This window comes from Cupressus sempervirens, chromosome 3 (assembly GCF_028749045.1).
Source record: "Cupressus sempervirens isolate cs-2001-9-10 chromosome 3, ASM2874904v1, whole genome shotgun sequence".
NCBI lineage: Eukaryota > Viridiplantae > Streptophyta > Pinopsida > Cupressales > Cupressaceae > Cupressus > Cupressus sempervirens.
The window spans coordinates 1,070,462,024-1,070,476,813 of record NC_143120.1 but is presented as its reverse complement, the minus strand read 5'-3'; the positions used below and the strand labels follow the sequence as shown (position 1 = coordinate 1,070,476,813).

The window sequence follows — 14,790 nt, the reverse complement described above, 5'->3', positions numbered from 1 at the left end:
TTTGATTGTGACCACAACAGATACATAAATGTCCAATCACTCTTCGCTCCCTCACAACTCAGCACATCAGTGACAGAAGTGTCTACCACTTCATCTACCGAGCTATAGCCTCCCTCTTCTTCAACTCCCGAGTCAACATCATTAGCAATGGATATAGTATGTTCTACAATTTTGTATTCTTCTACAGTAAGTACTTCAGTTTTGAGTTCTATAATTTTGGATTCTACAATTTTGGATACTTCTGTAAGTACTTCAATTTTGGATTCAGTAAGCACTCTAGTTAGTAATCAGCTATTGACACTATATCAATTTTCATAGCTAGTCCTATTATCTCTACTATTGTTTCTATTCTAGATTCAAAGGCATTAAGTACAAGGACAATTGAACCTAACACTCAACCGAGTACAAGATTTTTGAGTAGAAGTAACGAGATAAGAGGAGGATATAGACCTAGATGAGGAGATTGAGATTCCCAAATGGGATTTTGATAATATCACTGTGGATCAAATGCATATAGTTGGTCAACTCCTCCAAAAGAAGGAAAAACAAAAGAAATTGGGAGATAAGAGAGACAAAGAATATAAAATCATTGATGATGCCAAGAACATTTTGACTAAGGCGATAAGTGTTGAAGTTGATACTTCTCAACACATTTTGTTTCAATTAGAAGAGGCAATCCAGAAGTTTAATGAGGACTCCAGTGGTCAAGACAAATTGATTGAGAAAGCAAAAAATAAATTTGATAATAAAGTGGTTGAGCAAATTGCCATTCAACAAGTGGAGCTTTCCTCAATTTTGACCAATCTTGAAACCTCTTGCACAAATGTAACATCACTTTTTGGAAAGTTCTGTAATTTTACCTAGTTTACAAAGGAAATAAAGAAAAAACTGACAAATATTGATGAAGATTTGAAGGCTAGTGCACAACAATTGCAACTTGACCCTAGTGCAAGCTCTGCACACCATATGAAGATCAGATTCTTGTCAGATATGCAGGTAGAGTTGTTGATAGAAGAAGCAAGGATCCGATCTACACTGATAGATATTCAAAATATGATCCTTCCCATCATGGATACAATGCAAAAGCATATTGTTTATTCAAAAACATTGATCCATGTCCACAACTTCTCCATAGCATATCACATGATAGAACTCTTTGCAAAAGTGCAAGTTGCTCTACATACGTGCAAAGTTTTGCAAGAGAATTGGGATAAGACTCTAGCACTCATACTTAAGGTACATTCTAATTTTCTTTCTTATATTCTTGTCTCCATGTAAATAAGTTTTGAATAAATCTTTGGCATTATTGTCAAAAAGGGGGAGAGACACTTAGTATGTATATAGGGGGAGAGACAATATGCTATATGGGAGAGACACTAGTTATGCTATGTATATTGTATGAGGGAGAATCATGCAAAGGGGGAAAAGTGTATATAGCAGAGAATTTGCAGATATAGTATATTGTATATACTTACAAAGAATTTTTTTGAAAAATCTCAAAGACAATATACCTTACCGAGCTAGGACCACATTGTGATGTATATAAGTTTTGGCTGATAAGTGTTTTTGTCACTAATGCCAAAGAGGGAGATTGTTGACATTCAGTCAAATTTGTTATTAGTGACAACACTTATTCAAATTTTGTATGGCTACCAAGCTCATTGAACAGTCTACAGTGTTTGCCATGTATTTTAGTAGCCATCGAGCTTTATAGTTCCTACTGAGCATTCCAGTGGTTACCAAGGGAATTCAGTTAGTGTAAAGTGCAACAGTTCAAACTGAGTAGAATTAGGTAGTGTGAAGTCTAGTAGTTCAACCCGAGCACTTAAGTGGTTACCAAGCTTTGCATTTTCTACCGAGCTAATTAGTTCATGTGAAGCAAAGTTAGTGTTAACCGAGTTGTATGATGATTAGTGTTTACCGAGTATAGTCATGGTAAATGAGTAACTCAGTTTATACCAAGTTACACAATATCTACCAAGTCACCAGTGTAGACCAAGTTTGAGACTACTCTAAGATGATTAGTATGGACTGAGCTTCTACTTCTACCAAATGCATGATGATGCCGAGTAGTGACAGTGGACGCTGTGTATCAGAACTTCACCAAGTCAGTCTTCAGAACTCAAGTATCTACATATGGACTGACTTTGTAATATTGGTGTTAACTTGTATATTGGCCGACTTTGTAATTATGTAAATTGGATTGATATATATGTAATGTATTGTGTCATATCCAAGGAACTGAGTGAGTGTGACATTAATCTGAAATAGAAGCATGCGAATGTGAATCAACAACATACAAGTGTATTGTAAGGCTATATCAGTAAAGGAGCAACAAAGACATATCCATCACAAAAGGTGATCAACACTTCAAGGAATCTCTATCATTAATTTAGTTGTAAGTCAGAGATCTATTGTTTCATCCTAACAGGTGAACCAGTCCCAATCCTTTAACAGGGTAGACTTAAGAACCTTTTTTAAATCTCTTAACAGAGTGCATACTTCATTGTGTGTTTGTAAAACCTCTTGATTGCTCCTAACAGGGCAGATCATCAGAAGTGATCATTGTAAGCCTTAACCAGCTAACTTTATGCTGCAGTATTGAAGTTTTGTGAGTATCATCACCACCCCAATTTTACTTTCTATTTGGAAGGTTTCTGGGTCACCAAAATTATTGTGTTCAAGTGTTATGAATGTTTTATGTTTTCAGTTTCTCATGCATGCAGTTAGATCTAATTTGATGAACTAAATAGTAATTGAATCATTGCAATTAAGATCTGAATTTGGTAAAGTTTTTGAGGTTATTGATTCACCCCTCCCCTCTCGGTAACCTAGCATAGTCTTGAATATTTCCAACAATGGTCACCTACCCAACAAATGACTTTACTGTAACATTATGTCTCATAAGCAAATATTCAAACTATGTAAAAATAAAATAAATAATAACTTTCAAAATATTAAATTAACTTTTATTTTAGTCCGATCAAATTAAAAAATAAAATTAAAAAAGAACACTAAAACTTGGAGTGAAAAAACATACTCAGCCATCTATTGAGATATTTAAAACAAAATCCTTCAATATATTTTCATGGCTATTCAATAAAAATTCCAAATCATCAACTTCACCTTAAAAATTGCAACCGCACGAAGAAGGAATCAATCCAAAACGCTGCAATTCTTCCACGTAAGTTTAAAACAACATTGGCGAAAGGTAATTGCCAAATAATCATAAATGGGCAAATCTGGGGAAGTGATAAGGCCACGTCATCCAGCAGGACGGCTAAGCTTCTTCCCAAGTATCTACTCAAATAAGACTACAAAGATCGACCAAGGTAAGCGAACGGATACCATAATTGAAGTGTACCTGTGGCACGAAACGAGTCCACTGCACTCAGAATCTGCCATTTAATTTTTTTTCCTCCACTTTGTTTTGGGCTGTGGAAGGCGATAACAAGGGAGAAATTGCTGGCTTTAAGGGTTTTTTGGCTGCTGGTAAGTGGTTTAAGCCCTTTTATAATTGGTTTTGAGTACTGGTTTCCTTTAAAAATTTCATCTGCTAATGCTCTATGTCCTTTTTCTTCGTTTTTCTCTATTGCTGTAATTCTGTTATGAAGATATGAAACTGGTGTGATTCGATGTCTGAACATTTTGGTTCTTTTTGAATCTGCAACATTTCCTTGTGGCATTCGAACGATGATATAGTTTGGCTGGTATGCTTAATCCCTCAGTTTCGTGCTGGGTATCCTAGAAGCATCTGCGTAGCATATAAGTTTAACTGCGTTTAGGGTTTTTCTGCTGAACCGATCATCAAGGTTAACGAAGAAGACCCTCATGAAACAATTTGCTGGGAAATTCGTTCAAAGAACCAATCTTTAGTTGTTATTATCATTTGGCAAAAATCTTTAGTTGTTATTATTTATTTGGCAAATCTTTGGTGACTTTATGGGGGCCTTTTCAAAAAACTCCAGAGCGCATTTCATATTGACAATTCAGATACCTAAAATTGACCAATATATTCCTTATTGTGTAATCCGAGTGTTCATAGCTGCTTGAGTTGTTCAATTCAGTCATTTAAAGTTTTCATTCATAGTGGAACTCATCTGCACACGGTTACACCTTATCTAGCTAGAGTTGCAGACTTAGTGCGGTTTGAACGTTAGGTTTGTTCTCTTATCACTAGTTTATAATCCTTTATCGCAGCACCAATTTATAATGTTTTTGTTGACTGGGATTGGCTTACAATAAATCTTTTGTTTAGATATAGAACTCAATGAGTTTTACAAGGGTTTATTTATTTTTGAAATGAATTCGACCAAGCTGGGTTTTTGGTTAAATCTAGTAAATTACACTACTGTACCCGGTCATAACTGTGTCTGTTGACTATATTATAGTTTGCCTGACTTTCTTGCAAGATTTAGCTTATTTGCATCCAATACGGGAATACCTAATATGGAACTCAAAATTACCATTAACGGAGTAGGCCCGAGGACATGGGATCAGAAGCGGCTCACCTAGTTATGGGGTAGTAGTTTGATGGAGAAGGTATTGGCAGTGGGCAAGTGTCCCTCACTAGATTTGTGACATGGTTTAACAGCCTCCTGTGTCATCTATAAGTCTAGAGGTTGTATCAGGCATTGACAGGTTGATCTTTTGGTGCAAGAGCAACCCTACTGGTTAACAAGTGGTATCAGAGCTTGGTCACAGGCTGAAATCCTTGCAGGTTGTGGCAAGTAATGTTGGGAGGGGGGTAGTTGGCAGTGGGCCAGCGTTCTTCACTGGATTTGTGAGATGGTTCAACAATCTCGTGTATCTTCCACATGTCTAGTGGTTGTATTGGGCATTGCCATGTCAATCTTTTGGTGCAACAGAAACCCTAGTGGTTAAAAAATGGTTATCAAGTTTAAAATGGGTTGCTTTCTAATAATTGAAAGGAAGTGTGTCCATTGCCCTTTTGTGATATAAGAATTAATCTCTTAGATTCAAAAGGTCAAGTTGAGTAATACATAAATATTTTTAACCTTATTGTCTTGTTTAAGTTGTAATATTTCTTACATTTCATATCACCACTATGGTTGTGATGACTGAAAGTAAGACAAAAGTATTTTTTGTAACCAAATTGATATGGCAAATTTTTACAAAAGATGTATTCTTGCTGTAAGATTTCTCTAGCACTGCTTGATCATTCTCTAATGTACAAAATAATCTTTTTAATTTTCTGTCTTGAACAAGATGAGATTGGAATCTGCTTCTCACAGTCGGAGTTGGATGTGTTCAGCCTCTTTAATTAGCTAGATTTGATAATATTCAGTTTGAATCTATGGAGTTTTAGTTTTTAGAGCATAATTTGCTCGAGTGGAGCAAGTGTAGTGTATAATAAGGTTGATTTGAAACAGACGGTATAGTGTCTTGACTCTTAACTTGCAGCTGTCAAATATATCTCACTTCTAGTGTCAATCCTCATGAACTGAAGTTGGGGCATAATATTTTTGGGGTGCAGCCTATAATTATTACAAGTTTTTGAGACAGTTTTTGAATGTATCATGTAGTCTTTATTTATTGCCCTTTATAAGGCACAACACTTGGTGAGGTTTTGCAAATGGGGTTTCAAGCAGAGTGGGTTCAACCATGGAGGAAACTCCGCAGTTAAGCGCTCGAGCTGGATAGGTTCTGGGATGGGTGACCTTCCGAGAAGTCCTGGTGCTTCACCTCTATGACTATCACCTAGATCCAATGAGTGCTAAGTATTCCATTTATTATCATGGGAGTTGGATTCGTGTGAATCACTACTCATGAAACATGAGTCAATGAGTATAACTCAAAAACTACACAGTTAAATCCTGATAGCAATATTACAATTTGACTTGCTGTGGAAAAAATATCTTCTACTTATCAATGGGGATGCATGTTTCTTCGGCCATTCAATAGAGATTTGTTCAAAGTAGACTGTGTGTATCCTTTGATTTTAATATATGTTTGTGAACTTTGTAGTTTTAAAATCTATTTTATTCATAGATTTTCATTTGATAACTATCAGCTTCAGAGAAAGATGAGAAATTCAAGAAGTTTGAAGGAGGATCATTGCATATTATGATATTTAGTATTTACATTTTATTTTCCATACTACTTGTGGTCTATAGAGGATAGTAAGTATCAAGCCTTAAGACCGAAGGCCTATCTTGGAAACAGTGTATGCTGTGATTCTTAACTTTTGTTCTAAAGATTTGTAACCAGTAATTTCTAATATCAAATGGAATGTGGCAATTCTACTGGCACTCATAGAATGGAAAATAAATCAAAGTGGATTGATGTTGTATTATAGAGAGTGCAAGCAGATCTCTCTTCTCATTGATATGGTTAATTTCAATCAAGTCATATCATTTAATGTATTTCAAATAGGTGAATTCTGTTAGATATGTAAATTAATTATCTCAGGTATGGCCAGCACAAACCAGCTGCCCAACATAGACCATAGATAATTCTATGCACATGTTCAATCTTCCGCCGTCCATTCCAACCGCCTTTCATTAATATTCCAGCTAACTCCTCCTGCAGTGTAAATGGCATTTAATATGTATTTCTCTATAAATATAATGGACTGGGCCTGTGTTCAGCAGAGCCCATTTTGGGTTTCTTCATGGCTTCTCCTTACTATGGATTTCTCTCTTGTTTGCTCTATTCTAATCACTCTATACAAATTGTAGTACATTTTGACATGACTAATTTTGTATTTATTGTAGACAATTCTCCACATATTCTCACTACAATTATTGCTGTGGCAGAATAAATCATCATTGTAAAATCTGGAGTTTTGCATGAAAGATGGCAACTATGGCTGTGGGTCCATTTGCATTGAAGTCAACTTCCTTCTTCAATGGCCAAGGGAGTTGCAGTTCGTGCAAAAAGTTCTGTGGCCAGCAATCAGTTCCTTCAAGTAGTTTTACTTCATCAGCTAGGCCATCCCAGTCCATATTAGTGAGGGCATCCTTGGAGGGAGGGAAATATGAAAGCAAGAGGGAATTTTTGAGAGGTTTCCTGGGATCAGTAGGAGTTGGTTTACCATTGTTAAGTACCCAGAAGGCACGGGCAGAGGATCAAGCAGTGACATCATCAAGGATGTCTTACTCAAGGTTCTTAGAATACTTGGACAAGGATAGAGTGAAGAAAGTGGATTTGTTTGAAAATGGAACCATTGCGATTGTTGAGGCAGTCTCTCCTGAACTGGGAAACAGAATCCAGAGAGTGAGAGTGCAACTTCCAGGGCTCAGCCAGGAGCTTCTTCAAAAGTTTAGAGCAAAGAATATTGATTTCGCCTCACATAATGCTCAAGAGGATTCAGGATCTGTGCTGTTGAATCTGATCGGAAATTTAGCATTTCCCCTACTCCTTGTCGGAGGCCTTTTCCTTTTATCAAGGAGATCTTCAGGTGGGATGGGAGGCCCTGGGGGTCCTGGTTTCCCCCTCTCGTTTGGGCAATCTAAAGCAAAGTTTCAGATGGAACCAAACACAGGTGTGACATTTGATGACGTGGCAGGAGTTGATGAGGCAAAGCAAGATTTTATGGAAGTGGTAGAATTTCTGAAGAAACCCGAAAGGTTTACCGCTATTGGAGCCCGCATACCTAAAGGAGTTCTTCTTATTGGTCCTCCTGGAACCGGAAAGACTTTGCTAGCTAAGGCCATTGCAGGGGAAGCGGGTGTCCCTTTCTTTTCTATTTCAGGTTCTGAGTTTGTGGAGATGTTTGTAGGCGTTGGAGCATCTAGAGTACGTGACCTATTCAAAAAGGCTAAAGAGAATGCCCCGTGCATTGTGTTTGTGGATGAAATTGATGCAGTTGGCAGGCAAAGAGGAACAGGAATAGGTGGTGGGAATGATGAGCGAGAACAGACATTGAATCAACTATTGACTGAAATGGATGGATTTGAAGGGAATACTGGTATCATTGTTATTGCTGCAACAAACAGGGCTGATATACTTGACGCTGCTTTGCTGCGACCAGGTCGTTTTGATCGACAGGTATGTAATGATTGTTTTGATTCAACATGCAATATGTTTGTGCCCAATATTTTTTGAGTCTGTACTGCTCCTATTTGAAATTTGTCCCATAGTAGTAGGTTTCTGAAGAACTTGTAAAAATTAACATCACCTTTTTCTCAGGTAATGGTAGATGTACCAGATGTGAAAGGGAGAACAGAAATTTTGAAAGTGCATGGCTCCAACAAGAAGTTTGATACCGATGTCTCACTTGAAGTTGTTGCAATGAGAACCCCAGGCTTCAGTGGAGCAGATCTCGCCAATCTATTGAATGAAGCAGCCATTCTGGCTGGCCGGCGTACAAAGTCAGCAATTTCTGCGAAGGAGATTGATGACTCAATTGACAGAATTGTGGCTGGAATGGAGGGGACAGTAATGACGGATGGGAAGAGTAAAAGTCTTGTTGCATACCATGAAGTTGGTCATGCCATTTGTGGGTAAGAACAACTGTCTATTTTTCAATTTTCAGTTTAGGACTAGGATTTCTGGAAATATTATATATGGTTGTCATGCTTGATCTTTGTCAAATGATCCCATGTCTCCTTTGTCATTGGATGCAAGTATTTTCTGAAAGTGTATTGTGTGCATACAAAATTTTGTTTATGAAATTGAAGATGTTATTTAAATGTTCTTTTGGTCTAAAATTGCTATTTTCTTCGGATTCTTTTTGTTCTTTCAGTTGTTTTGAGCTATTGTTTTATCACAGTAAGCTATGCAATGAGCAACTTCCTCTTTGTCTCTGAACGTTGAACTTGTAGACTTGTCTATGCACCTTGAACACACTCCTTTCCAATTTCTTAATTTTAATGTTAAAATTGTCCATTTTGCTTATTTGGCTTTTAGTTATAAAAAGAGCAATGGATTTTAAGTTATAAGAGGTTGACACAATCCTGTTTTCCAAATAAATGGATCTTGTTTCATATCAGATATACTAGTTATTGCCTGTGACAGGTAAGTAACTAATTGTGGAAGCAGTATGGCCCTCTGGCCTTGTTAGTTAAACATCTAACCGAAAATGTAGTAAAAATTATTTACAGCTCTTTCAAAGATATAATGCATCATTTCCCTAGTAATTTTTGGGGACAATTGTTGCAAGCTTTGAATTATCAATTAGGGAGGATACATTCCTTATGTTTATTTCATGTTTATAAAACATAGTTTGGATGCAATGCATATATATTATTTCCAACCATACTTTAGAGACGTGAAATGCTTGTTTGTTTAAACTTTAAAGACATTTATAATTTGCAAGTTTTCATAACATATTAAGACATTTGTGCTTTACAATTTCACATAACATATATTTGAAATGCTTGTTTGTTTTTCAATTTGCAAACATAATTCTGGTTGGATTTGTCCTTATATATTTTAGGATCTTGAATTATATTGTCATTTACAGTATGGAATTTCCCTTTTGGTTAAGGACAACATAGGGGAACCCAAATAACCTTGAGCTGCACTTATGAGATTTGGAAAATATTTTGTTATATATCCTGGTACTGAGCTGTAGCAAGGATCCAATTCCTATTTTTAACCAGTAATTTTGTGGTTTGTTTCCCTGTTGTCGTTCATATTCTGGATGAGACAAAATGATAAGGCTCATTCTTTCTAAATGCATTTGCAGTGTCATTCAATAATCCAATCTCTTAAAAGTATCCTAATTGTGTCAAAAACCAATGAGAAGAGAATAGGTTTTGACAACAAATTTATGTGGGAATATGACAAGGTGAAAAATGCTTAATAGAACTCTTTTATTTCTGTCCATGTTTTGGCTATCCCTCTAAATTCAATTCCTTCAAACTTCTGGCGGTTTGGAAATGGAAACAATGTTGCAAGCAATAGGTGAACGCTCTGTCTTCATGCATGTTAGTGTTCTTATTGTCATAAGCATTATTGTATTATTTCGTGGCTTTGAGTTGTTTGCTCGACTGGTGTGAGATTTCTACGCGTGTTTGATGCTGCTTTTAGGTACAATTTGTAGCTTTCTCTCCTTTCTTGTCAGTTTTGTTATTGTTATCCTAAGTATCTGTGAATTAGACACTTTACTATCACTGTTATCTTTGGAAGGTCAATGGGAAGCTTCCTTCTTCCATTAAGCTTTTGCATATCACATTTACATAGTTGCAAGCAAAAAGTGAAGCAATGTTGCAAGCAATAAGCGAATGCTCTGTCTTGATTCACTGTAGTGTTCTTATTCTCATAAGCATTATTATAGTATTTCATGGATTTGAGTTGTTTGCAATGACTGTTTTGAGCTTTCTACGTGTGTATAATGCTGCTTTTAGGTATAATTTATAGCTTTGAGTCTCTTTTCTTGTCATTTTTGTTATGGTATCTGAGTTTATTATCTTAGGTATCTGGGAATCACTGTTATCTTTGGAAGGTCAATGGGAAGCTTCTTTCTTCCACGCAGCTTTTGCATATCACATTTACATAGTTCTATATAGAGCCACGTTCTTTAACATTTGACCAGGCTTATATTTCTCCCACCTGTTGCCTGTTGAGCATCCAGATTGTTTACAATCTTGTTATTGTCGGTCAGTCCAACCTGATTGTTAATGATTTAAGAAATTTAATTAGTACATTAGTATCTACTATAATGCCATGGCCCATATTCACTATGCAAACTATGCAAACAACAATTAATTCTGGTTGTTTGTCATTTATTGCAGTACATTGACACCAGGGCATGATCCTGTGCAAAAGGTCACATTGGTACCACGTGGCCAAGCACGGGGTCTGACATGGTTTATACCTGGGGAAGATCCAACCTTAGTCTCAAGGCAACAAATATTTGCCAGAATAGTTGGTGGCCTGGGTGGAAGAGCTGCCGAGGAAGTGATTTTTGGTGAGCCCGAGGTAACAACTGGAGCAGCTAGTGACTTACAGATGGTTACTGGTATGGCAAAACAGGTATATTGACTCTGGTACATTTCTACATGTTCAAACATTGTTACTTATACAAATTTCACATGATATTCGTCTGATCTCTTAGAGGTTAGGAAGTATCTAATTTTTCCTATACTGTGTAGATGGTGACTGTGTTTGGGATGTCTGAGATTGGACCATGGTCACTTATGGATTCTTCAGCACAGAGTGGTGATGTTATCATGAGAATGATGGCAAGGAATTCTATGTCTGAAAGACTTGCAGAAGATATAGATGCTGCTATCAAGGCTCTCTCTGACAGAGCTTATGAGGTGGCACTGGATCACATTCGAAACAATCGAGCAGCAATTGACAAGATTGTAGAGGTCCTTTTGGAAAAAGAGACAATGACAGGTGATGAATTTCGGGCCATTCTTTCTGAGTATGCAGAGATCCCCATCCAGAACAGGCTTCCTGCAGCATCACCAGTGAGTGTCTGAAGTTTGGATGGACAGTGCTCAATGTACTATTGTATATGCTAATGAATGCAATTAATATAAAACATTATTATTTTTAAAATCAGTGGGATATAATGCTGTATTTTTTCTTACAGAACTTTAGGCAATAGTCAACATAGTATTGTGCCTAATCAATTAAAGCGGCACCAGTGATACAAAATCTCAGATAAATTAAGATTCTTCTGATTCATCAGAATATTGGTGCTTTAACCATTTTTCTAGACTTACATCAAAATAATTCATTTCTCTGCTCTTAGCAAATATTGTTTATTTGTGTTTGTATCTTATACCATGTTCTCAGTTTTTCTGATTTAGTTATCCTTGGATCCATTTGATCACTTGTCATTCACAAATACAATTTTAAAGCCTAAAACCTTCATTTCATTGGTAATTAATAAAGTAGACAATGTTCATCTTCCCTTTAAAATACTATAGTTTATGCCAAATAGATAAATGAAAGACTCAACAACGGCAAGATTGATTTAACAAATTTGTATCCAATAAACTGTATGGAACGTTATCATTGATAGAACACTCTTTCATTTAGGTAACCATAATCCAGTCTTTTAAATCAAAGACACTAATAAAAGAAAAGTGAGTTGAGCTTTGATTTCTTGTCATTTAACATCTCTTGACAAAGCAGATAAATTTCCTTCAAACGTGGACAAGGCCCAGTGACTATGATTATTTCTCAGAATTATATAAAACGACCTCCATGGAACAATTTTCAAGTGTACCAGATTATACTTCATTCCCAAGCAGGGTTTGGACATACAGGCAGATTTCAAGTCCATCTCATGTCACATTTAAACATACTAAATCATAACCTAAACTCAATCTCGCTTGAGTAGGCCACTGAATAAAGCGGGCGAAGGCTTATGATCCCCTTTGCCACATGCTATGATAAATTACTGAGATTAATTTTCAAGGACTAAGGGCTACTTACTTGGGGACAAATTGGACACCTGAATATATTTTTGCAAATCAATTTCAAGCTACCTATACCCAAAATAATTACACAAAGGAGGAAGGTCATATGTAAACATTTAGATAGAGTCCTCAACTCTGTTTAACCATTGCTCTGAAAGAAGATCATTAACTCAAGATGATAACTACCCGTATTATTGATTAAACACGGGATGTTTAACTAACATGGAATAATATCTTGTCTTAAATCATAGAGAGGTCATTCCTTCCAAAATAAGTATACTAATCATCCAACTTCAACAAAAGCAAATCAACTTCTAATCACGTGAAGATAAATTTCTCTACAGAAAGGATACGATGGATAATTGAGACAACATACAACTCTTTTCTGAGCATAGAACAATACATGCTCGCAGATTAAAAGAATATTTTGTAAATGAAATTTTGGTTACAATTATAAATTTGATGTGAATTTTCATTGTGGAGAAGGGAAAATTCACCACCCTTGAGATTGGTTAAGTCTCAAGTGATGAGTTGTTGATATAAGAAGAGATGTAGTGTGGGAGATTGTTGAGATGGTTATGTTGGACTGATGACAAATTTTGTCATTGAAGTCAACATATGTTCTAAAGTTGTAGATAGACTTAGATTCCGTAGGTTGCAACTGTTGATTAGTACAATATGGATAGTGTTCAATATCCCTAAGCATGTGAGCATGGATTTGTGTTGCAGAGTGAGTGTAGACCTTGCATCTAAGGTCACAACTCTTTAGGTTTTGGATTAAGCGAGTTTCAGTTGTTTAGGTAAAGATTGGTCACAGGCTAATAACATGGAATTATGCTAGAGGCAGTTGTAGTATTTTGGTTATAACTTGTTGGCGAAATGGACTTAATGTTTGTGAGCATAGAAACTCTTTAGGTTTTGGATTAAGCGAGTTTCAGTTGTTTAGGTAAAGATTGGTCACAGGCTAATAACATGGAATTATGCTAGAGGTAGTTGTAGTATTTTTGTTATAACTTGTTGGCGAGATGGACTTAATGTTTGTGAGCATAGAAGATGTTAGAAGACTTGGTTGTGTGCTTATGTTTGGATTTGTGGATCATTTGATTCATGATGGAATGGTCGCTAGCCTCTAACATGCAATATATTATCCGGGGTCGCTGACATGATGGTGTAGCATGTTGATATATTTACTAAGCATTGATTAAGGATCATAGTGTGTGGATTAATCTATGTAATTGTTGTATTTTTGTTTAAGAAGACATGTATGCCTTACATGGGTCTATTTTTTTATTTGTGCATTGGGGCAGTCCTAATAGGCCAACCTGATTGCTTATCTTTAATTGGTATAAAATAAAGTAATTTCGTTATTTGTAATGTATGGAATGGTATGTTATGTATGTGAGCCTTGATGCTGGAATATTAGAGCAAGGATAGTCTGATGCTTTAAGAAGAGGTATGAGTGGAATCCATTATCATTCACAGTGGACTTGAAAGGAACTATCAAGGTAATTGAGTTGTTGTTCAATCAGTTCATCCTTGTGGATTTGTAGATCCTCGAAGGTAGCTTTAACCGTCTCCTCTAACAATGAGTCTTCTTGAAGGTGGATTTAACCTTCATTTGTTGGACAATGAGCCTTTTTTTTCTCATCAACTCTTAACAGGGTTGTGAACCTTTTAGCAGGGTTTCAAGTCCTTTAACGAGGATAATTGTACTAAATGCATTGTATCGACTCCTATTAGGGTCAGATCCTTTAACATGATATTTATATATTAGTACAAGATCTAGTAGATATCATCCCCACTGGGAATTTTCCCTTAATAGGGTTTTCCTCGAGAGCACAAATTCTCGTGTTTATGGTGTTATCTTTCTTATTGTTATGCATTGTTATATTGTTGATTGGTGATTTGTTTAACAAGTTTGAGGTGTGCACTTTGATTTTAACATGAACGACCCCTTGTGTCACCTCATTTTGATTAACACTTTGATGAGATGGGGAATCAAGACAACTTAAATACCAAAGATATATTAAAGACTAAGAATGATTATAAAGTATAATAAAAGAATAAAAAAAACTATGATATGCTAATAGATACAAATGTTTTGACTATTGAAACAAGATAACTAACAACCAAAGTTGACTATCTAACTTCACAAGCTTACTATGTTGGACATAGGTCTAGGATGATAGAGTGAGTGCAAGACATTAGTGGGACACATATTTGTCCAATACAAGTAGAGTACACAAATTACTATCAAAAAATTAGAAACTAACTTGAATAACAAAAGATAGATTATGATGCAGGAGCATCTTGGGTCAATAAGCAATCTTGCATCAACCAAAAAAATTGAATTTTTTTTTTAGTACCAATTTGTTGTTTGAGGAGTAGCCATTGCTACTTGTAGTTTCAAGTTGTGTGCAATTGACATCTTAATGTGGACTCG

At 36.0% G+C, this 14,790-nt stretch overlaps 1 protein-coding gene and 1 pseudogene across 1 annotated transcript; one reads left to right on the top strand and one right to left on the bottom strand.

The window, feature by feature from the left end:
- The window catches only part of LOC149570452 (uncharacterized), a 115,136-nt pseudogene extending 111,450 nt beyond the window's left edge, over positions 1 to 3,686 (bottom strand).
- Positions 3,335 to 11,478, top strand: LOC149570451 (ATP-dependent zinc metalloprotease FTSH 2, chloroplastic-like). Its single transcript, XM_089823096.1, has 5 exons — positions 3,335 to 3,492; positions 6,780 to 8,013; positions 8,155 to 8,468; positions 10,704 to 10,944; positions 11,064 to 11,478. The coding sequence occupies exons 2-5, from the start codon at positions 6,820 to 6,822 to the stop codon at positions 11,397 to 11,399; spliced, it is 2,085 nt and encodes a 694-aa protein (XP_089679222.1). The 5' UTR covers positions 3,335 to 3,492; positions 6,780 to 6,819; the 3' UTR covers positions 11,400 to 11,478.
- Positions 11,479 to 14,790: the final 3,312 nt, after the last annotated feature.